The following is a 23,026-nucleotide window of genomic DNA, read 5'->3' as shown; positions in this document are numbered from 1 at the left end:
TGGTACCATGTTTGTCCATCAACAGTATTCATTTAACATGGTGTCTCCAGTTCCTCTGTGGTGGATCATGTTTTACGGAGACTCAACAGTCATGGTTTTCTGACTACTGTTGTGGTGTGTTCCTGGGGTTTGCTTCAAGCAATCATCCATTTTTCTTTTAATGGTATGCCTTTTGGATGATTGGATGGATAACTCTAGGCCTTTTGTGGTCAGTGTCTGAGATCGATCGTTGTGTTGTATTAGTGTGTTCTTTTGGACCTATTGCTACAGAGCATTTGGATTGGAATAGGTTACAATCACCTAATTTCAGAGTCTGTCAGAAGGGACAATAGGGAAATAGCGTCCATAGTGTCTCTTATGAAAATCAGTCATTTTTCTAGTTGTGATAGTAAAGCTTGAGGACAAATATGGTTTCAGTTGTATTAAGTCCCATACATTGTCAAGGTATTCTGGCTTCATCCCAGAAGTAGCACCTGCCTAGTCCCTATCTTATGATGTCAACCTCCCTGTACGCCATGTCCCACCAAGGGTCCGTGACAAGTCACCTGACAGTCTGTCACCAACCATAGAGCAAACTGGGCCAGGTGTCACCTCTGTCAACCGTTCAGAGAGATTCACTGTATGTGCAGCATATACACACACACACACACACACACACACACACACACACACACACACACACACACACACACACACACACACACACACACACACACACACACACACACACACACACACACACACACACACACATAACAGACGGCGATCAACCCCCACGCCACCAGGCCTCGTCACACACACACACACACACACACACACACACACACACACACACACACACACACACACACACACACACATAACAGACAGCGATCAACCCCCACGCCACCAGGCCTCGTCACACACACCCCATCAGTTGAAACCTTTCGGCAACGTTTCCCACCATGTCACCAGCTGCTTTCCATGGGAAAAAGCTGTCTCATTGGCTGAGCCAGTTCAACATAGGAATTGATGATGTGGAAAGAAAGACATCAAAGGTGGCTGTAGAATTTAGCTCATGGCTTACTCAGTCTGGGCGCTGCCTGAGTACAATCCGGTGTGGTGTCACACCTTGTTCCTTTGTTTTGTTGCGCTTTTGTGTCCAACTCGGGAGGCGGGTAACGAGAGCACACGGACCTAATGATGGTGGTGATGTCACCTTTGGGTTGGAGCGGGAGTGTGATCAAACTGTCTGTGTGTTTTGAGGGGCCTGCTCTCTCTCTCTCTCTCTCTCTCTCTCTCTCTCTCTCACACACACACACACACACACACACACTGCAGTGTCTTTGTTAACAGGGACACACCCATTACAACCCAGTGGAGCCCATATGCTGAAAGAGCTGTTGGACAGTATGTATGGAGGATTGTTCCCTTTCTGTTTCCTTTCTGTTCTGTCTGCATAAACTATCAGCCACTCACCAACTTATTGAAGGAACACATTATATAGTATAACAACCTTCATGAAGTTCCAATCCGATTGCATTGTGTCCCTCTCCCAGCCCCACGCTGTTAATGTAATACAGCCTCCTGTATCTCCTGCTTCCAGCCACCCCAACGACGAAAAGGAGGGCCTTTTCCACCGCAACCACTCTACTAAAAGCCTTCACGGCAGCTTCCAACGCAACCACAACCACGTTCCCGACACAACGATGCCCCTAGTATCTGAAGATCCTACAGAGGCCCTCCACCATGAAAAGAAGCAGCAGAGCAGAGATGTGTTTGTGAGCTTGTCTGTTTAGTTTAGTGCACATCTATAGGCTGGAGTGGAGATGGATTCTGCTTGGGTGCTGCTTGGGGGCTGCTTGAAGCTGCTTGGGGGCTGCTTGGAGGCTTCTTGAAGCTGCTTGGGGGCTGCTTGGAGGCTTCTTGGGTGCTGCTTGGCTGCTGCTTGGAGGCTGCTTGGTGCTGCTTAGGAAGAATGTTGCTCTTTGTTTGTTTTTGTCCAGCAGGCAGCCTAGTGGTTAGACAGCAGGCAGCCTAGTGGTTAGACAGCAGGCAGCCTAGTGGTTAGACAGGTCACTTACACATAGTGAGCAGATGTTAATGCGAGTGTAGCAAAATGCTTGTGCTTCTAGTTCCGACCATGCAGTATGTTGGGCGGCAGTGTAGCCTAGTGGTAAGAGTGGTGGACTAGCAACCAAGGTTGCAAGATCAAATCCCTGAGCTGACAAGATACAAAATCTGTCATTCTGCCCCTGAACAAGGCAGTTAACTGACTTGCCTAGTAAAATAAATTCTATTTTGACCCCATTATACACACCTGTCTATAACATACATTAGGTCAGGGGTTAGGTCAACCCTGGCCCTACGAGGTCCGCAGCCTGCTGGTTATATCTTCTACCTGAACATTAAGTACACCCACATGGTGTCCCAAGTCTAAATATGTCCCTGATTAGAGGGAAACAATTTTAAAAAGCAGTGGAACTGGCTTTGAGGGCCAGAGTTGAGTTTGAGAGCATTATCGAGTGTACCAAAACATCAGATATATGCGGCTAGGACAGTAATGCAGCCATGGTGGGAAACGGAGAAACACAGATAGTTCTTGGAATTGGAAACAGAAAGAAAGCTCCCATTAGCCACTCCTCATGTGGCGAATTAGGTTCTTAGTCAGCTTACAGAGGTGCTCTTTGTTAAAACGTCTTGACTGTGAAACTGTAATGTTCCCCGTGGCTTGAAACATTGGAAAATTTCAACCAACTCATAAAAACATACATTTACATTTAAGTCATTTAGCAGACGCTCTTATCCAGAGCGACTTACAAATTGGTGAATTCACCTTCTGACATCCAGTGGAACAGCCACTTTACACTTTAAAAATCAATAACTCCTGTCGTATTAAGAACGTTTAACAGGGATTTGAACATTTCGTACATTTATCACTTTGTCGATTTCTGTATGTCAGGGGTAGACAACCAGATTCAGACGCGGGTCGATCTTTGTCGGAGTGGATGGTCAGGGGGCCGAAACATAATTATAATATTTAGTACTCTGCAAATTGATCACAACTAAGCTCAAAAAGAGATTTGTATTTGAAATTAACAATAAATTCATAACTTGATTACATTGAGACATGATCATGTATGTTTCTTTGTTTATTGTGGGAATAGTTGGGATAACATTTCCGAAATATATTTTTTGCTGAATTCTTGGTGATTTTACAGTCTTGTTTATGACAAAAACTTTGTGGGGACCCCAAAAAATCCCTCACTGGCATCTAGCTGACCCCTGGTGTATGCTCATTAAACACTGATAATCACCGTTTGACTGTTTTACAGTTCGACTGTTCGAGGTTCATAACAGTCTGTAAAATTGACAAATGTAGACTTGTGAGCTTTGGACCGACTGAGGAAAGAGCCTGTGCATGTGCTGTGAATGTCTGGTAACAGCTTGTGTTAGCACACAGGCTTAACATGTCATGTTAATGTTTATCTTTCACCCACCTGTTAACGTTTGTCTGGTTTATCACATCAGAAATCACTCCATCCCCCCCTGCCGATGGCTCTCCAACAACAGGTTACCAAACACACAAAACTCCTAGCAAAGATTCCCAAGGACGCAGAAGCAACTGTGGTCTTAGTGGGTAAGCTTAAGGATTGTGTGGGTGATGGTGCGGATGCCTATGTGCAAGCATCTGTGCAGGAGTGTGTGTGTGTGTGTGTGTGTGTTTGTATGAATGTATGTTTCGTGTGCGTGCGTTTTGGATGTACATGTATTTCCAGGCTACATTTGTAAATATTGACTTTTTACGTTCACGACATAGGCCTAAGACGTTGTGTACCAGGGTTCTCCCCAAAGAATGCAAGCGTGGTGCTGCGTCACCTTGTGGACTGCCTGTGCCACTATGTCAAATATATATATATATTATTTATTTTTAATTTTTTAATATATTTTTTACTTTATTTGTTGTCATTTAAGGCCGTGCACCATACCTTAATATAGTAACAAAATGTTTTGCTCTCGGTTGCAGGAAATGGCAGTTACAGGTGTTAAAAAATCAATAATTATCTGAATCGCTCTAGTCCCCGCCCCCAACCCATGCTCCGCCCCCCGCCGTACTCAGCAGTACCACCTTGTTCAAAAATCCTGGGGTGAACCCTGTATACCAATTGATATAATTTCTAGCTGGCACAACTCGCCTATCCCCTGACAGTGATAACAAATGTGATTTCTCAAACAAAATAGCTGCCCTGGAATCACCCGTTGTATATATTCAGTCCATGCTTGGTTAGTCATCACCCATCAGCACAAGCATTGGTCCCAGAGATCCTCCACTGTGTGTCATTCCTCAGGTTGCGTGGAGTTCCTGGAGCAGCCAGCCATGGCCTTCATCAGGCTGAGTGAGGCGGTCCTGCTGGAGTCGGTCCTGGAGGTGCCGGTGCCGGTTCGTTTCCTCTTTGCACTGCTTGGACCCGCTCAGTCCAACATGGACTACCATGAGATTGGACGCTCCTTCTCCACCCTAATGTCTGACAAGGTAGCCAACCTGAACAACAACAAAAAATGTCACACAACTTTTTCCCTAATTCCTCTGAGCTGTAAATGGTACCAATAGTACTTCCATTCAGGGCTGGTTTCCCAGAGTCAGATTAAAACTAGTCCTGGACAGAAAAATCATCAGTAATCAACCTCCATTGAAAGTGCTTCTAAGTCAAGATCTCGGCTAAATCTGGGTCAGGGAATCAGCTCTTCAAGATCTTACAGACCATTGCCCATCTCTTTATAAACCTCCCCAGAACTTCCACGAGGTGGCCTACTTTGCGGACGACCGGCAGGACCTGCTGAACGGCATTAATGAGTTCTTGGACTGCAGCATCGTTATCCCCCCGTCGGACGTGGAGGGAAAGGACCTGCTGAAGACAGTGGCCTCCTTCCAGAAACAGATGCTGCGCAAGAGGAAGGAGAGAGAGAACATCAAGACCCACACCACCCCCTGGACAGACCAGGAGACCAAAGGTGATTATAATGTCTTTGATTGATTGATTTAATTACTTTTTTGTTGTTGTATTTTTTTGTATTCATACAGTCCTTATATAACAATAAGGGTATATGTTCTAAGACCATTAGTTTATTCAGCTGATGTGTGAAGCACATATATACCCGTTTAGGGTCCCAGGACTAGAGTGAGAATCCCAAGCATACTGAATATGTAAGTTTCTGTCTGTCTTTTTTTATTTCACCTTTATTTAATTTAACCAGGTAGGCCAGTTGAGAACAAGTTCTCATTTACAACTGCGACCTGGCCAAGATAAAGCAAAGCAGCGCAACACAAACAACAGTGTTCTACATTGGATAAACAAATGTACAGTCAATAACACAATAGAAAAATCTATATACAGTGTGTGCAAATGTAGTAAGATTAGGGAGGTAAGGCAATAAAGGCCATAGTGGTGAAATAATTACAATTTAGCAATTAAATAGATGTGCAGAAGATGAATGTGCACGTAGATTGAATGAATGTGCAAGTCTGTCTGTGTGTCTGTGTGTCTCTGTGTGTCTCTGTGTGTCTCTGTGTGTCTCTGTGTGTCTCTGTGTGTCTCTGTCTGTCTGTCTGTCTGTCTGTCCAAACTAGAGGTGAGCCAGGATGAGCAGGAAGAGGAGGAGGACCAGGAGGTGGACCCCATGAAGAGGTCGGGCATCCCCTTCGGAGGCCTCATCCATGACATCAGGCGGCGCTACCCGCGCTACGCCAGCGACTTAAAGGACGCCTTGGACTCACAGTGCATCGCTGCTGTCATTTTCATCTACTTCGCCGCCCTCTCACCCACAATCACCTTTGGAGGGCTGCTGGGTAAGAGAGCATGGGGGCTCATGCCCACAATAATTGTTTTTCTTCTACCTCAAGAATGTGATTGACTGACTTGTCAGAGCAAACAATGACATGTTTGCTATATGTCCTAAGAGAATGTGTACTCCATAAAGAGCTAGCTAGCTAAATAACCAGCTAGCTTGATAGATCCTCAAATTGGAAAAAAAATGTTGTGACCGGGCATCTCCATTTCCTTGTATCTCTATTGTACATGTCACTGTAGGTTTTAGACACTGATTCGTTCATTGATACTATAGTGTTCTCATTAACTAGACAGTAGCTGTTACTGAATGAGAGGAAGTTTAAAATTGTCAGTCAATATCCTTCTGCCTTTCCATTTAAACAGGAGAGAAAACAGAGGGCATGATGGGAGTGTCGGAGCTCATCATCTCCACAGCGACCCTGGGGGTACTTTTCTCTCTGATGGCCGGACAGCCCCTCCTCATCATCGGCTTCTCAGGACCCCTGCTGGTGTTTGAGGAGGCCTTCTACAAGGTGCCTGAACAAAAACATATTTACAGCATGACGATGGTAGATTATAATTCATCCAAAAATTACAGTCATTTTATGCATTAAAAAAATTGTCATGACAACGTTAGGAAAGTTCATGTTTCATTTGAAAGCCTATTTTCTCCTATTCTGAGCCTAATAGCCTCTCCTCTGCAGTCAAATGACCTAGTGGCCTCATAGGTGGAATGTTATACTTTTTTTTTTTAAACCCGCTGAAAAGTGTTTCTATGTCAAACGGTTTTGTTATATTTCAGTCTTCTGTGATGTATGTAAAGTGTAATTTTGGGATGCAAATTTAAAATGTACTACATTTCAACCCTGTATCTGACGTGGTACATGTGTCTTCTTTATTCTAAGGCAAAAACCATGTGTGTGAGGTGTATGCTTTTGTTTCAAAGTAGATTTGTTTAAGACTACCAACAAACACTCTGTGTGACCCTGATTAAGCACTGCAGTAAAAGGTTAAACATCTATTTAACCCCTCCCTTTTCCACCCTCAGTTCTGCCAGGCCCAGGGCTTTGAGTACCTGACGGGCCGGGTGTGGGTTGGCTTCTGGCTCGTCTTCATAGTGCTGTTGATAGTGGCGGCAGAGGGAAGCTTCTTGGTTAAATACATCTCACCCTTCACCCAGGAGATATTTGCCTTCCTCATCTCACTCATCTTCATCTACGAGACCTTCTCCAAGCTCATCAAGGTACAACCAGTAGACAATGTTTGACATGACCACAGTCTAAAGGCCTGTAACTTTGTTGTTCTTTGGAAAAGAATAGAATAGATCAAATTGACCAGATGTGGTATTTGGCATATAATAATCACAGAAATGAAAATAAACCATTTTCTGGTAAGTCCCAGCTGGTAGCTTGGGATCTGTCCATTTGACTGTGAAATGGATATTTTGTCCTTTTTCCAGGTATTCCAGGAGCATCCTCTGATGAGAAGCTACCCGCCTGCCTTTGGCCTTCCCGGCATGGAGTTCACCAACCCCACAGACCCCCATGGCCCCATCCTAAACCAACCCAACACGGCCCTGATGTCTTTCATCCTCATGCTTGGTACCTTCTTTGTGGCCTACTTCCTTAGGAAATTGCGCAACAGTCGATTCCTGGGCGGGAAGGTAACCTATCGCAGCCATTTTCTCAGAAACCCCTCATGTGTTGTCCATGGGCTCATGTCAAGTTTTTGTCTATGTGTATCTGTCTTACAAATTACAATAACAATTTGATCACAAAAAACTTGAAGTGTCATGGATGCAGTAAGAATTTCCTATTTTAGGCCTATACGATCTCTGCAATTGACCCTATGATCTGAAGAATTCAATTTTATCATGTGATCCCCCCCCCAAGGCCAGAAGAATCATCGGAGACTTTGGCATCCCCATCTCCATCCTGTTCTCTGTACTGTTGAGTTACTCCGTCCCTGACACATATACCCAGGTAACCATGACAACTAACTCCTACATCTATCCGTACAGATATCTAAAGGCGACACTCCATCCCTGATAACTACACGCCCTAACTCACACACCACTAACACATTGAATATTTAAATAACGTCTCTCACAACCAACTCTCCTGTACTTCCTCGTCATAACAACTGTTCCTGTTTCTGTCGCTTGGGGTTTTACAGAAGCTGAATGTACCGTCTGGTTTCTCGTCATAACAACTGGTCCTGTTTCTGTCGCTTGGGGTTTTACAGAAGCTGAATGTACCGTCTGGTTTCTCGTCATAACAACTGGTCCTGTTTCTGTCGCTTGGGGTTTTACAGAAGCTGAATGTACCGTCTGGTTTCTCGTCATAACAACTGGTCCTGTTTCTGTCGCTTGGGGTTTTACAGAAGCTGAATGTACCGTCTGGTTTCTCGTCATAACAACTGGTCCTGTTTCTCTTGGGGTCACCGTCTGGTTTCTCGTCATAACAACTGGTCCTGTTTCTGTCGCTTGGGGTTTTACAGAAGCTGAATGTACCGTCTGGTTTCTCGTCATAACAACTGGTCCTGTTTCTGTCGCTTGGGGTTTTACAGAAGCTGAATGTACCGTCTGGTTTCTCGTCATAACAACTGGTCCTGTTTCTGTTGCTTGGGGTTTTACAGAAGCTGAATGTACCGTCTGGTTTCTCGGTCACGTCTCCTGACAAGCGCGGCTGGTTCATCAGTCCGTTCGGCGACCTCAAGCCCTTCCCCGCGTGGATGATGGGGGCATCGGTGGTGCCCGCCCTCCTCGTCTTCATCCTCATCTTCATGGAGACACAGATCACCTCGTAAGTGTTGCAGGTTGCTATGGTAACACAGTTCACTTTTGTTCAGTGAAGAGAGTTTCAATCCGTATAGTGGTGCTTGTCAGATGTGTTAGACTAGATCAGCTTGTGATCAGGATACAGGTTGGCTCATGCATACACTTGAAGTCGGAAGTTTACATGCACCTTAGCCAAATACATTTAAACTCAGTTTTTCACAATTCCTGACATTTAATCCCAGTAATAATTCCCTGTTTTAGGTCAGTTAGGATCACCACTTTATTTTAAGAATGTGAAAAGTCAGAATAGTAGTAAAGAGAATGATTGATTTATTTCAGCTTTTATTTCTTTCATCCCGTCCCATTTCATGCCAGTGGGTCAGACGTTTACATACATTCAATTAGTGTTTGGTAGCATTGCCTTTAAATTGTTTAACTTGGGTCAAATGTTCCGGGTAGCCTTCCACAAGCTTCTCACAAGAAGTTGGGTGAATTTTGGCCCATTCCTCCTGACAGAGCTGGTGTAACTGAGTCAGGATTGTAAGAACTCCCTGCTTGCACACACTTTTTCAGTTCTGCACACAAATGTTCTATGGCATTGAGGTCAGGGCTTTGTGATGGCCACTCCAATACCTTGACTTTGTTGTCCTTTAGCCATTTTGCCACAACTTTGGAAGTATGCTTGGGGTCATTGTCCATTTGGAAGACCCATTTGCGACCAAGCTTTAATTTCCTGACTGATGTCTTGAGATGTCGCTTCAATATATCCACATAATTCTCCTACCTCATGTTGCCATCGATGTTGTGAAGTGCGCCAGTCCCTCCTGCAGCAAAGCTGCTGCCACCCCTGTGCTTCACGGGTGGATGGTGTTCTTCGGCTTGCAAGCATCCCCCTTTTTCCTCCAAACATAACGATGGTCATTATGGCCAAACAGTTTAATTTTTGTTTCATCAGACCATAGGACATTTCTCCAAAAAGTACTATCTTTGTCCCCATGTGCAGTTGCAAACCAAAGTCTGGCTTTTATATGGCGGTTTTAGAGCAATGTCTTCTTCCTTGCTGAGCGGCCATTCAGGTTATGTCGATATAGGTCTCGTTTTACTGTGGATATAGATACTTTTGTACCTGTTTCCTCCAGCAACTTCACAAGGTCCTTTGCTGGTGTACTGGGATTGATTTGCACTTTTCGCACCAAAGTACATTCATCTCTAGGAGACAGAACGCATCTCCTTAATGAGCAGTATGACGGCTGCGTGGTCCCATGGTGTTTATACTTCCGTACTATTGTTTGTACAGATGAACGTGGTACCTTCAGGTGTTTGGAAATTGCTCCCAATGATGAACCAGACTTCTGAGGTCTTGGCTGATTTTCTTTTGATTTTCACATGATGTCAAGCAAAGAGGCACTGCGTTTGAAGGTAGGTCTTGAAATGCATCCACAGGTACACCTCCAATTGACTCAAATGATGTCAATTAGACTATCAGAAGCTTCTAAAGCCATGACATCATTTTCTGGACATTTCCAAGCTGTTTAAAGGCACAGTCAACTTAGTGTATGTAAACTTCTGACCAACTGGAATTGTAATACAGTGAATTATAAGTGAAATAATCTGTCTGTAAACAATTGTTGGAAAAATGAATTGTGTCATGCACAAAGTAGATGTCCTAACCAACTTGCCAAAACTATAGTTTGTTAACAAGAAGTTTGTGGAGTGGTTGAAAAATTAGCTTTCACGACTCCAACCTAAACTAAATGTCTGACTTCAGCTGCACTCCGCCAGGCTCCAAGACAATGTGCTGTAGGACGTTGGTGTTGTGCTAAAGGCTAGAGCTGCTGCTTTCAAGGAGCGGGAAACTAATCCGGACGCTTATAAGAAATCCCACTATGTCCTCAGGCAAACCATTGAACAAGTAAATCGTCAAGACAGGATTAAGATTGAATCCTACTACACCGGCTCTGACGATTGTTGGATGTGGCAGGGCTTGAAAACTATTACGGACTACAAAGGGAAAACCAGACGCGAGCTGCCCAGTAACGCGAGCCTACCAGACGAGGTAAATGCCTTTTATGCTCGCTTTGAGGCAAGCAACACTGAAGCATGCACAAGAGCACCAGCTGTTCTAGATGACTGTGTGATAACACTCTTGGTAGCCAATGTGAACAAAACCTTTAAACAGGTCAAGATTCACAAAGCAGCAGGGCCAGACAGATTACCGGGACGTGTTCTCAAAGCATGCGCGGACCAACTGTCAAGTGTCTTCACTGACATTTTCAACCTCTTCCTGACCGAGTCTGTAATACCTACATGTTTCAAGCAGACCACCCTGTGCCCAAGGAAGCGAAGGTCACCTGCCTAAATTATTTTTGCCTGTTGCACTCACGCCATGAAGTGCTTTAAAAGGATGGTCATGGCTTACATCAACAGCATCCTCCCGGACACCCTAGACCCACTCCAATTTGCATACCGCCACAACAGATCCACAGATGATGCAATCTCAATCGCACTCCACACTGCCCTTTCTCACCTGGACAAAAGGAACACCTATGTGAGAGTGCTGTTCATTGACTACAGCTCAGCGTTCAACACCGTAGTACCCACAAAGCTCATCACTAAGCTAAGGATTCTGGGACTAAACACCTTCCTCTGCAACTGGATCCTGGAATTCGTGAAGGACCGCCCCCAGGTGGTAAGGGTAGGCAAAAAACATGTCTGCCACGCTGACCCTTAAGACTGGGGCCCTTCAGGGGTGTGTACTTAGTCCCCCCCTGTACTCCCTGTTCACCCACAACTGCTTAACCAAATACGACTCCAACACCATCATTAAGTTTGCTAATGACACAACAGTGGTAGGCCTGGTCACCGACAACGATGAGACTGCCTATTGGGAGGTCAGAGAACTGGTGCCAGGACAACAACCTCTCCCTCAATGTGAGCAAGACTAAGGAGCTGATCGTGGACTGCAGGAAAAGGTGCGCCGACAAGGCCCCCATTAACATTGGGGCTGTAGTGGGTCGATAGTTTCAAGTTCCTTGGTGTCTACATCACCAACGAACTATCATGGTCCAAAAATACCAAGACAGTCATGCAACCGCTTCAGAGAGACCCTGTCACGCAACCGCTTCAGAGAGACCATGTCACGCAACCGCTTCAGAGAGACCATGTCACGCAACCGCTTCAGAGAGACCCTGCCACACAACCGCTTCAGAGAGACCATGCCACGCAACCGCTTCAGAGAGACCATGCCACGCAACCGCTTCAGAGAGACCCTGCCACGCAACCGCTTCAGAGAGACCATGCCACACAACCGCTTCAGAGAGACCATGCCACACAACCGCTTCAGAGAGACCATGCCACACAACCGCTTCAGAGAGACCATGCCACACAACCGCTTCAGGGAGACCATGCCACACAACCGCTTCAGAGAGACCATGCCACACAACCGCTTCAGAGAGACCATGCCACACAACCGCTTCAGGGAGACCATGCCACGCAACCGCTTCAGGGAGACCATGCCACGCAACCGCTTCAGAGAGACCATGCCACGCAACCGCTTCAGGGAGACCATGCCACGCAACCGCTTCAGGGAGACCATGCCACACAACCGCTTCAGAGAGACCATGCCACACAACCGCTTCAGAGAGACCATGCCACGCAACCGCTTCAGAGAGACCATGCCACGCAACCGCTTCAGAGAGACCCTGCCACGCAACCGCTTCAGAATATTTATTTATGCAATTCATCCTTTACACTTGTTCATGCACTGGTGCTTTTGTTTAGGAATACGGCAAATCATGTCACCTGTGAACTGGCTGGTTAAGTTATTATTATCTTTTTCTTTTCAACTTTTTCAAAATAATCTGTAACTGGACTTTATTCATTTCTATAACTCTATTACTAATCAAATATACAAATAAAGTTGATCAAATGGATTACACTCTAATGTTTTTATTGTTTTATTGTTACGGAAACTAAAATAGACTATAGGCTGACTTTTTTTATTGAGGACTTTGTAGAATTGTACAAAACATATCCTTGACTTCTAGTGTTAACCAACAGGCATCTGATCCATCTCTTGAATTAACCAATCAGATTGTAGTAAAGGGAAGAGGAAAGACGTTACACAATTACGATCTTCATATCACAGGCACAGAACCAGATACTCTGTGTAACGATAACCAACAAATAAGAACATGAATATAGGGCTTCTTTCTACTTGTGGTGTCCTGGACCACATAAATGATATGTGCTGTGCATTTTCTTTTGACTATGTGAACATGCTCACGTTTGTGTGTGTGATTTTGCACTTGTAGTCTGTGTTTATGTGTGTGTATGTGTGTGTGTGTATGTGTGTGTGTGTGATTTTGCACGCATATCTGTGTGTGTGTGATTTTGCACGCATATCTGTGTGTGTATGATTTTGCACAAATATGTTTCTGCATGTGTGTGTTTATTTATACCTCCCTTACACTTTCCTTACCCCCCTCTCCCCCCACCCCAGACTCATCGTCAGCAAGAAGGAGCGTCGCCTGGTCAAGGGCTCTGGCTTCCACCTGGACCTGCTGCTCATCGTCACGCTGGGCGCCATGTGCCCTTTGTTAGGCCTGCCCTGGCTCACCGCCGCCACGGTGCGCTCTGTCACGCATGTCAACGCCCTTACTGTCATGAGCAAGGCCACAGCGCCCGGCGAGAAGCCTGTGATCCAGGAGGTGAAGGAGCAGCGGTTGACGGGCCTTGTAGTCGCCGTGCTCGTGGGTGAGGAAGATGCTGCTGTTCTGGAAAGGGTTGGATTGGATATCTAGGTCCTGGGGTGGTTGTTGTGATGTGAAGGAAGGTGTTCCTCATAGTAGATAGTGGTCCATTCTGAGGTGTCTTTGACTATGGTACCTTGTGAGGTGTACTTTACCATTGGGACTCAGGAAAGTAACATGGAAAGCAAACCAAGAAATTGGAAAATAAACAGACAATGAGTTGACAGTGACTTCAGTCTGGTTGTAGAGGTGTTATTTATCTGTGTATAACGAGGCTTCCTCTGGTTGTAGAGGTGTTATTTATCTGTGTATAACGAGGCCTCCTCTGGTTGTAGAAGTGTTATTTATCTGTGTATAACGAGGCTTCCTCTGGTTGTAGAGGTGTTATCTGTGTATAACAAGGCTTCCTCTGTGATTAAAACTAACCAACCTTGTATTTACGTTCCTGTTTGGTGTTCCACCTGAACACAAAGCTTGTCAATTTTTTGTTCTGGATGAACATTTTGTTCTGGGTTAACATTTATTCCTCACTTAACCTATAGTTCTATCTTAATATTTAGTTCTGAGTTAACATGTAGTTGTGGCTTAACATTTAGTTATGGTTAACATGTAGTTATGGTTAACATGTAGTTATGGTTAACATGTAGTTATGGTTAACATGTAGTTATGGTTAACATGTAGTTATGGTTAACATTTCATTTTGGTTAACATTTCATTCTGGGTAACATTTAGTTCTGGTTAACATTTAGTTCTGGTTAACATTTTGTTCTGGGTTAACATTTACTTCTAGATTAACATTTAGTCTTGGGTTAACCGAGATTGACTACCCTACAGATCCCTAGGCAACCTAAATGTCACACATTTTACCTTTCACCTTTGACTTTCCCTAGGCATGTCCCTCGTGATGACAGATGTGCTTCGTCACATTCCGCTGGCCGTGTTGTTCGGAATCTTCCTCTACATGGGCGTCACGTCAATCACCGGCATCCAGCTCTACGAGCGCATCACTCTCATGTTCACGCCCGCCAAGCACCACCCCGACCACATATATGTGACCAAGGTGAGCCCTTTACCAGAATATGATGGAGTCTAACCACATATACTGTACGTGACCAAGGTGTTCCCTCTACCAGAATATCATGATCCGTTTCTGTTATAGATGTCTGGTTTCTATTCCTGGTCTGTTTGTGATTTTATTGAGATTGTGTGTGTTGGCTTAATTTGAAATAATTTTTTAAAAATATATATAAAAATCAATAACAATATGATGAAGTTGCCCCAAGGCATTGATATAATGTCACTTTTCTGATCAATGTAAGTAAATGACTAGAGGAGATCCACCCAGTAGATGGAGCTCAATCCATCTAATTATATATAACAAATTCCATATGCAGGGTACCAACCATTTTTTGGCCATCTATCTGTCTGTATGTCGAGCATGTCAATTGTCCTGCCCAGAACATTATCCCTAAGTAAATTATTTCCAAACACTGTTAATTGGCAATAAAGTATGAATTCAATACAATTTATAACACTGTACTTAAAGCATGCAGGTATGATAGGCTTGTCATAAGCATGTATAGCCCCATAATAATAGAGTGTGTGTGTGTGTGTGTGTGTGTGTGTGTGTATGTTGCAGGTGAAGACGTGGCGTATGAACATGTTCACCATCATCCAGCTGGCCTGCATCATGTTGCTGTGGGTGGTCAAGTCCACCGTGGTCTCGCTCGCCTTCCCCTTCATCCTCATCATGACCGTGCCGCTCCGCCGACTCATCCTCTCCCGGGTCTTTGAGGAGCGTGAGCTCCAGGCGGTAGGTGGACATTCCTGGAATTATCGGAATTCTGGCCCAATCATCTGGTCTGGGCAACATTGGGTCACACGTTAGAAGTAGTAGCATGGCCCTGCCTATACCTAACACCTTGCTTTTTAAATTAGATAAGCAAAACATATTCCACTTTATTTGGAACAGCAAGACAGACAAAATTAAACAGCCCTATTTATATAATGAATATGAATTTGGAGGGCAGAAATGATATTAAAACATTGGACCTCTCAATAAAGGCTTCAGTCATTCAAAAGCTATACTTAAATCCAAACTGGTTCTCTAGCACACTGGTTCTCAATCCTGGTCATGGGGACACAAACGGGTGCACATTTTTGTTTTTGCCCTAGCACCACCCAGCTGATTCAGATCATCAACTCATCAAAAGGTTCTGACCCATGGTTTACGAACTGATACAATTCAAATCATCAACTCATCAAAAGGTTCTGACCCATGGTTTATGAACTGATACAATTCAAATCATCAACTCATCAAAAGGTTCTGACCCATGGTTTATGAACTGATACAATTCAAATCATCAACTCATCAAAAGGTTCTGACCCATGGTTTATGAACTGATACAATTCAAATCATCAACTCATCAAAAGGTTCTGACCCATGGTTTATGAAACGATACAATTCAAATGATCAACTCATCAAAAGGTTCTGACCCATGGTTGATGAACTGATAATGATCAACTCATCAAAAGGTTCTGACCCATGGTTTATGAACTGATACAATTCAAATGATCAACTCATCAAAAGGTTCTGACCCATGGTTTATGAACTGATACATAAAACGACACCGGATTAAGAAATTCTTGCAACCAATAGAATGTCGTATACATGAACAAAAATATAAGCGTAAGCAACCATTTCAATGATTTTACTGTGTTACAGTTCATATAAGGAAATCAGTCAATTGAAATAAATTAATTTGGCCTTGATCTATGCATTTCACATGATTGGGCAGGGGCACAGCCATGGGTGGGCTTGGGAGGGCTTAGGCCGACCCACTCACCTACTGGGGAGCCAGGCCCAGCCAATCAGAATGGGTTTTTCCCCACAAAAGGTCTTTGTTACAGACAGAAATATTCCTAATTTTCATCAGCTGTCTGGCTGGTCTCAGACGATCCCCAGGTGAAGAAGCCAGATGTCCTGAGATGGCGTAGTTACACATGGTCTGCGGTTATGAGGCCGGTTGGACGTCCTGCCAAATTCTCTAAAATGTCATTGGAGGTTGCTTATGGTAGAGAAATTAATATTCAATTCTCTGGCAACTGCTCTGGTGGACATACCTGTAGTCAGCATGCCAATTGTACGCTCCCTCAAAACTGGAGTGGCCACTCTAAAATGGCACATTTTAGAGTGACCTTTTATTGTCCCCTGCACAAGCACAAGCACAAATTTGTGCACATTTGAGAGAAATAAGCTTTTTGTGCGAAAGGAAACTTTCTGTGATCTTTTATTTCAGCTCATGAAATATGGGACCAACACTTTACATGTTGCATTATATTTTTGTTCAGTATATATGGGGGAAACAACCATCCCAGCTCTGCAGATATTGCTGCAAAGAGACACAATCATTAGATCCCTTGTTTTTGGTACTGCCCATATGTCGCTTGTTTTTGGTTGCAGGTTCTGGAATGGCAGAAAAATTGCAACATTTAGTTGGAGCTAACTCTGCAAATAACGCTGCTGGATGATTTGATCAATAACAGTCAATAATATATAATAATTCTAATGTTATAATAATAATATATAATAATATATAATAATAAAACATATTTTTTTATTTACAGTCTGTAGAAACTGAGAATTTAAAGGTTCAGAACTTTTGTGAAACTTCACAGCACATTGGAAAAATTATGGCGGCTTGAATGTCACGCCTTGGTCTTAGTATTTTGTGTTTTAGTTTATTAGTTAGTCAGACCAGGGTGTGACATGGGTTTATTATGTATTGGAGTTTCATATTGGGGTTTGTAGTAGTTGGGATTGTAGCTGATTAGGGGTGTGTGTGTTTAATAGGTTTGGCTGCCTGAGGCGGTTCTCAATCAGTCAGGTGATTCTCGTTGTCTCTGATTGGGAACCGTATTTAGGTAGCCTGGTTTTCGCTTTGCATTTCGTGGGTGATTGTTCCTGTCTCTGTGTTAGTTTCACCAGTCAGGCTGTAATAGGTTTCTCGTTCCGTTTGTTGTTTTGTATTTATTTGTTATTCATGTATAGTTCGTTTTGTTTGTTTCACTATTAAACATGAGTAACTTACACGCTGCATTTCGGTCCGACTCTCTTTCGACAAAAGAAGAACGCTGTTACATTGAAATCAAAACTGGATGTTCTTCAGAGATAGATGGGAGGGGTTGAGTGTAGCTGAAGGCTGGGACTGGAAGGTTTTCATAGATAGATGGGAGGGGTTGAGGTTAGCTGAAGGCTGGGACTGGAAGGTCTTCAGAGATAGATGGGAGGGGTTGAGACTGGGACTAAAAACAAACAAAAGATAACTAATGTAAAATATACTGCAATAGGTAAGCAGCTTGGTTTGAAGAAATCAACTGTGGGAGCAATTATTAGGAAATGGAAGACATACAAGACCACTGATAATCTCCCTCGATCTGGGGCTCCACGCAAGATCTCACCCCGTGGGGTCAAAATGATCACAAGAACGGTGAGCAAAAATCCCAGAACCACATGGGGGACCTAGTGAATGACTGGCAGAGAGCTGGGACCAAAGTAACAAAGCCTACCATCAGTAACCCACTACGCCGCCAGGGACTCAAATCCTGCAGTGCCAGACGTGTCCCCCTGCTTATGCCAGTACCTGTCCAGGCCCGTCTGAAGTTTGCTAGAGAGCATTTGGATGATCCAGAAGAAGATTGGGAGAATGTCATATGGTCAGATTAAACCAAAATATAACTTTTTGGTAAAAACTCAACTCATCGTGTTTGGAGGACAAAGACTGCTGTGTTGCATCCAAAGAACACTATACATACTGTGAAGCATGGGGGTGGAAACATCATGCTTTGGGGCTGTTTTTCTGCAAAGGGACCAGGAAAACTGATCCATGTAAAGGAAAGAATGAATTGGGTCATGTATCGTGAGATTTTGAGTGAAAACCACCTTCCATCAGCAACGGGAATTGAAGATGAAACGTGGCTGGGTCTTTCATCATGACAATGATCCCAAACACCCTGCAGAGCAATGAAGGAGTGGCTTCGTAAGAAGCATTTCAAGGTCCTGGAATGGCCTAGCCTGTCTCCAGATCTCAACCCCATAGAAAATCTTTGGAGGGAGTTGAAAGTCTGTGTTGCCCAGCAACAGCCCCAAAACATCACTGCTCTAGAGGAGATCTGCATGGAGGAATGGGCCAAAATACCAGCAACAGTGTGTGAAAACCTTGTCAACCTCTGTCATTGCCAACAAAGGGTATATAACAAAGTATTGAGAAACTTTTGTTATTGACCAAATACTTATTTTCCACCATAATTTGCAAATAAATTCATTAAAAATCCTACAATGGTGATTTTCTGGATTTTTTTCTTCTCATTTTGTCTGTCATAGTTGAAGTGTGCCTATGATGAATTACAGGCCTCTCTCATCTTTTTAAGTGGGAGAACTTGCACAATTGGTGGCTGACTAAATACTTTTTTGCCCCAATGTGTGTATATATATACAGCAACAGCAAATTAAATATGGGTGGATTGGAGGTGATGCAGACAATTCCATTGATGGGAGCTACAGTCTATCTGCAATATTAAAGCAGATCTACCCCTTTAATTTAACAAAAAAACAACTATAAAAAAAGTTGTAGAATGGATACATTGTATTTCCATTGAATTTGTGTTTGTTTGTGAAAGATACACAACTACACTACACACTTACTATATTACTGTAGTATTTCATTTGACTATTCAAACATAATCAGTTTTTTTTTCAGTGAAAATATTTCTGTCCTTGAAATCAAGGCTCCAAACCTCATGATCTAAATGACAACAACTAAGAATGGAAGAATGGACTTTGTCAAAACACAGAGGATAATGGTGTGTGTGTGATGTGTATGTGTATGTGTGTGTGTGTGGTGTGTTTCACTATATTGGCCCAACGCATCAAGACACTAATCTAATTAATTCAGATGTTGATGACATCCCAACCTCCCTCAGCCTCACTCTCTCCCTCACCCTCTCCCTCTACAGCTCGACGGGGAAGACGAGTCATCCCCCAACTTTGACGAGGATGGTCGGGACGAGTATAACGAGATTCACATGCTTGTGTAGACACGTGACACGGGGAGGCCCAATAGGCTCTCTCTGTCTTCCAACACGAACCAATTGTGAGCAAGCTTCTTTGGAAGGCAAACCTTATAATGTCTGGGTAGCTGTGTTTTTGAACCCCCTCCCCCCCCGAATATTTGTCCAACAGAGAAACATTATATATACATATATATATATTATATGAATATATTACTGTGTGTACATATATATTCAAATCCTGCTCCTCTTTGATCTAAAAATGCTGTAAAGAAATAACCCCTCTGTTGTGATTTGTTTCTGTGTGTCCTGCTCCAACTATAGATGTTTTCTCTCAGAAGGTCAGTATCAACTCTACTGCCCTACTGTGACAGTGTGGGTGAGGAATCCTAAAGTGTGTGACATGGGCAATGCACCATGTCAACACAGACCAGTCATTTAGAAACCCTCCTCCCTACACAAACTCTGGACATGGGTTCCTCCCCATTTCCTTTAACGGTCAAGCTCACTACAGATTCCAGGCGTACGTGTAATGTCGACAACCCCAAGGATTCCAGTAGGTTGGTTTCCTCGCCCAGTGTTGGAGTCCCATATTTTTGGGGCACCGGTGGGATGAACACTGGTTGTACGACAGTCTCACAGGTTTCACCAGGAGCCAATACTCCACTGCCTCCTCAGCGTAACTGCCTTCCCCCTCTTCTTCATACTGTAGGCATTATCAGTGCAGTTTGATGTCGTCGCTAACCAAACAGTATGACGTTCCCTTTTATTTGTTTTTAGTTGTTTGCTACTCACAGGACATGTTCATCTTTGACCTTTGCGATTCACCTGCACTGCCACACCACTTCCCTGGTCCAAGAACATGAGAAGAATCATTGGATGAGACCTCTCAGTGCATTTCCTCTGAAACGAAGATGCACTGAGGACTGCGTGTGTGTTGGAGCAGTTTTTCTTGATGAGGTATATTCTGCATTACATGCCAGTCCAATGAGGTCACTGTGGATGTATATGTAAACACGTTGTGATCTGCTGACCTTGAATACGTTTAAATAGTTTATTTAGTGTTTGTGACCATATGAATGAAATGTTATCCTACCTATTTATTACAATTTTGTTTTAGTTGCCAAAATTCTATGAAGCCATATTGACATATGGGATGCTTTCTAAATGTCTGTTTGTTCAATTAATAACTTTATTTGAAACCTTTGTCACAGTCACTGGAATTATGCCACAGTTATCAAAATCACTGTGTAGCACCACTGTCATTGTGTACTTCCATGTTCTGAGGGCAACTGTTGGATGTGAATGGTACTGAAGCTTCATATGAACCTAACCCTTGAACTGCAAATAGATCATTGACCAATAGTTTGTTGTTCCTGTTGTGAACACAAATCAGTCGTGACATTTTGAAATGTTTTTCAAGTTATACACAGTTAGTTCAGAAGGGATACTATACAACTTAGCATTTGTTTAACATGTAAAGTCACTGGAATGGACTCTTTGCCTCAAGATTCAGAGTTTATACCCCACACAGAATGTCTGTGTATTTAAAATGTAAGTTTTCATGAGCTGTGTTGCAGAACCATTTTTGACTCTGGTTGTATTAACGCTAGATGCTAGGATTGGAGACTTATTGAATGCATTTTGTGTATGGACAACCTACTTAGCCCCACACCATGTGAGACTTATTGAATGTATAGGCCTACCCAATGGGCACACACTGGTTGCGACAACATTGTTTGACGTTGAACCAACGTGGAATAAGACATTGTATTGCGTTCAGGGGTCAGAAGAAAGATCGACACTAAAAACAAATCCTCGGTCGTCGGGGAAAAAAATTAAGAATTGGAATTGTGGTTATTAGTCAAGAGGGTAATAAGGGTTGTTCTGTCAGTATTCTCTGAGTGTTGGAACAGGGACAAGAAAATCTAATTGTTATGGGGCCGGGAAAAAGGCCTGGCATGTTAGACGTTGGGAATCCACAATGTTTCATCACCTGATACCTCCATGCTAGCACAGACCAGACCACCCACCCAAAATCTAGGAATAAAGCCTTGTTAGACGTTGGGAATCCACAATGTTTCGTCACCTGATACCTCCATGCTAGCACAGACCAGACCACCCACCCAAAATCTAGGAATAAAGCCTTGTTAGACGTTGGGAATACACAATGTTTCGTCACCTGATAGCTCCATGCTAGCACAGACCAGACCACCCACCCAAAATCTAGGAATAAAGCCTTGTTAGACGTTGGGAAACCACAATGTTTCGTCACCTGATACCTCCATGCTAGCACAGACCAGACCACCCACCCACAATCTAGGAATAAAGCCTTGTTAGACGTTGGGAAACCACAATGTTTCGTCACCTGATACCTCCATGCTAGCACAGACCAGACCACCCACCCAAAATCTAGGAATAAAGCCTTGTTAGACGTGTTAGACGTTGGGAATCCACAATGTTTCGTCACCTGATACCTCCATGCTAGCACAGACCAGACCACCCACCCAAAATCTAGGAATAAAGCCTTGTTAGACGTTGGGAATCCACAATGTTTCGTCACCTGATACCTCCATGCTAGCACAGACCAGACCACCCACCCAAAATCTAGGAATAAAGCCTTGTTAGACGTTGGGAATACACAATGTTTCGTCACCTGATAGCTCCATGCTAGCACAGACCAGACCACCCACCCAAAATCTAGGAATAAAGCCTTGTTAGACGTTGGGAAACCACAATGTTTCGTCACCTGATACCTCCATGCTAGCACAGACCAGACCACCCACCCACAATCTAGGAATAAAGCCTTGTTAGACGTTGGGAAACCACAATGTTTCGTCACCTGATACCTCCATGCTAGCACAGACCAGACCACCCACCCAAAATCTAGGAATAAAGCCTTGTTAGACGTGTTAGACGTTGGGAATCCACAATGTTTCGTCACCTGATACCTCCATGCTAGCACAGACCAGACCACCCACCCAAAATCAAGGAATAAAGCCCTGTTAGACGTTGGGAATCCACAATGTTTTGTCACCTGATAGCTCCATGCTAGCACAGACCAGACCACCCACCCACAATCTAGGAATAAAGCCTTGTCATGTTCGAACAGACATTTCCTAGACCTCCCGCTTGATTGAAAGTCTCCGGGCCTGTTTTTCCCTCATTGTGTTGGATGTCCAGGACAAGGAATGTTTTTGTTGTCTGTACATTATGCACACGTGTGAAGGCTATTAATAAGTAGACAATCAGAAATGTACTCCTGTATATCTTTATGTATCTACTGTCATAAGGAATATGATAGAACCGCTAACCCTGTGGCGACATCCTATTGTATAATGAGCTCGTATTTCCCCAGTCCTTTTTTGTACTGCATATTCATTTGAATTAATGAGTCATTCCCAACTTGTTTGCGCCATGTAATAAATATGATGTTATAAAGGTGAAGCTCCCCTTTAAATAGTTATTATTCTCTTCAGAATTCTCTAAGCGTCAGGTCAGTGATTATTTAAAGGGGAATTGTACTTTAATCGAGGGTCTTTAGGCATTGAAAAGATGTCCTGCAGGCCACTTGTAATGAAGCACTTATGACGTATTATTTATGCCTCAATACAGGACAA

The 23,026-nt window shown here is 43.6% G+C and overlaps 1 protein-coding gene across 2 annotated transcripts in view; it reads left to right on the top strand.

Moving 5' to 3' along the window:
- Positions 1 to 21,999, top strand: part of LOC135518967 (anion exchange protein 3-like) — a 100,927-nt gene extending 78,928 nt beyond the window's left edge. The window contains exons 6-20 of one of the 2 annotated variants that reach the window (XR_010452238.1): positions 1,586 to 1,760; positions 3,511 to 3,619; positions 4,329 to 4,513; positions 4,773 to 4,992; positions 5,609 to 5,827; positions 6,192 to 6,340; positions 6,856 to 7,050; positions 7,267 to 7,470; positions 7,700 to 7,789; positions 8,445 to 8,611; positions 13,088 to 13,341; positions 14,228 to 14,397; positions 14,977 to 15,150; positions 19,353 to 19,489; positions 19,731 to 21,999. Coding sequence is in view for 1 of the 2 variants with exons in the window: in XM_064943953.1 (XP_064800025.1) it covers positions 1,586 to 1,760; positions 3,511 to 3,619; positions 4,329 to 4,513; positions 4,773 to 4,992; positions 5,609 to 5,827; positions 6,192 to 6,340; positions 6,856 to 7,050; positions 7,267 to 7,470; positions 7,700 to 7,789; positions 8,445 to 8,611; positions 13,088 to 13,341; positions 14,228 to 14,397; positions 14,977 to 15,150; positions 19,353 to 19,433 (2,392 nt within the window). In the remaining variant the exon portion in view is untranslated. Of the gene's footprint in view, positions 1 to 1,585; positions 1,761 to 3,510; positions 3,620 to 4,328; positions 4,514 to 4,772; positions 4,993 to 5,608; positions 5,828 to 6,191; positions 6,341 to 6,855; positions 7,051 to 7,266; positions 7,471 to 7,699; positions 7,790 to 8,444; positions 8,612 to 13,087; positions 13,342 to 14,227; positions 14,398 to 14,976; positions 15,151 to 19,352 lie in introns of both variants that reach the window. The other variant, XM_064943953.1, reaches the window with a different exon arrangement.
- Positions 22,000 to 23,026: the final 1,027 nt, after the last annotated feature.

Source organism: Oncorhynchus masou, chromosome 29, assembly GCF_036934945.1.
Source record: "Oncorhynchus masou masou isolate Uvic2021 chromosome 29, UVic_Omas_1.1, whole genome shotgun sequence".
Lineage (NCBI taxonomy): Eukaryota > Metazoa > Chordata > Actinopteri > Salmoniformes > Salmonidae > Oncorhynchus > Oncorhynchus masou.
This window is presented reverse-complemented; position numbering and strand designations above follow the sequence as displayed.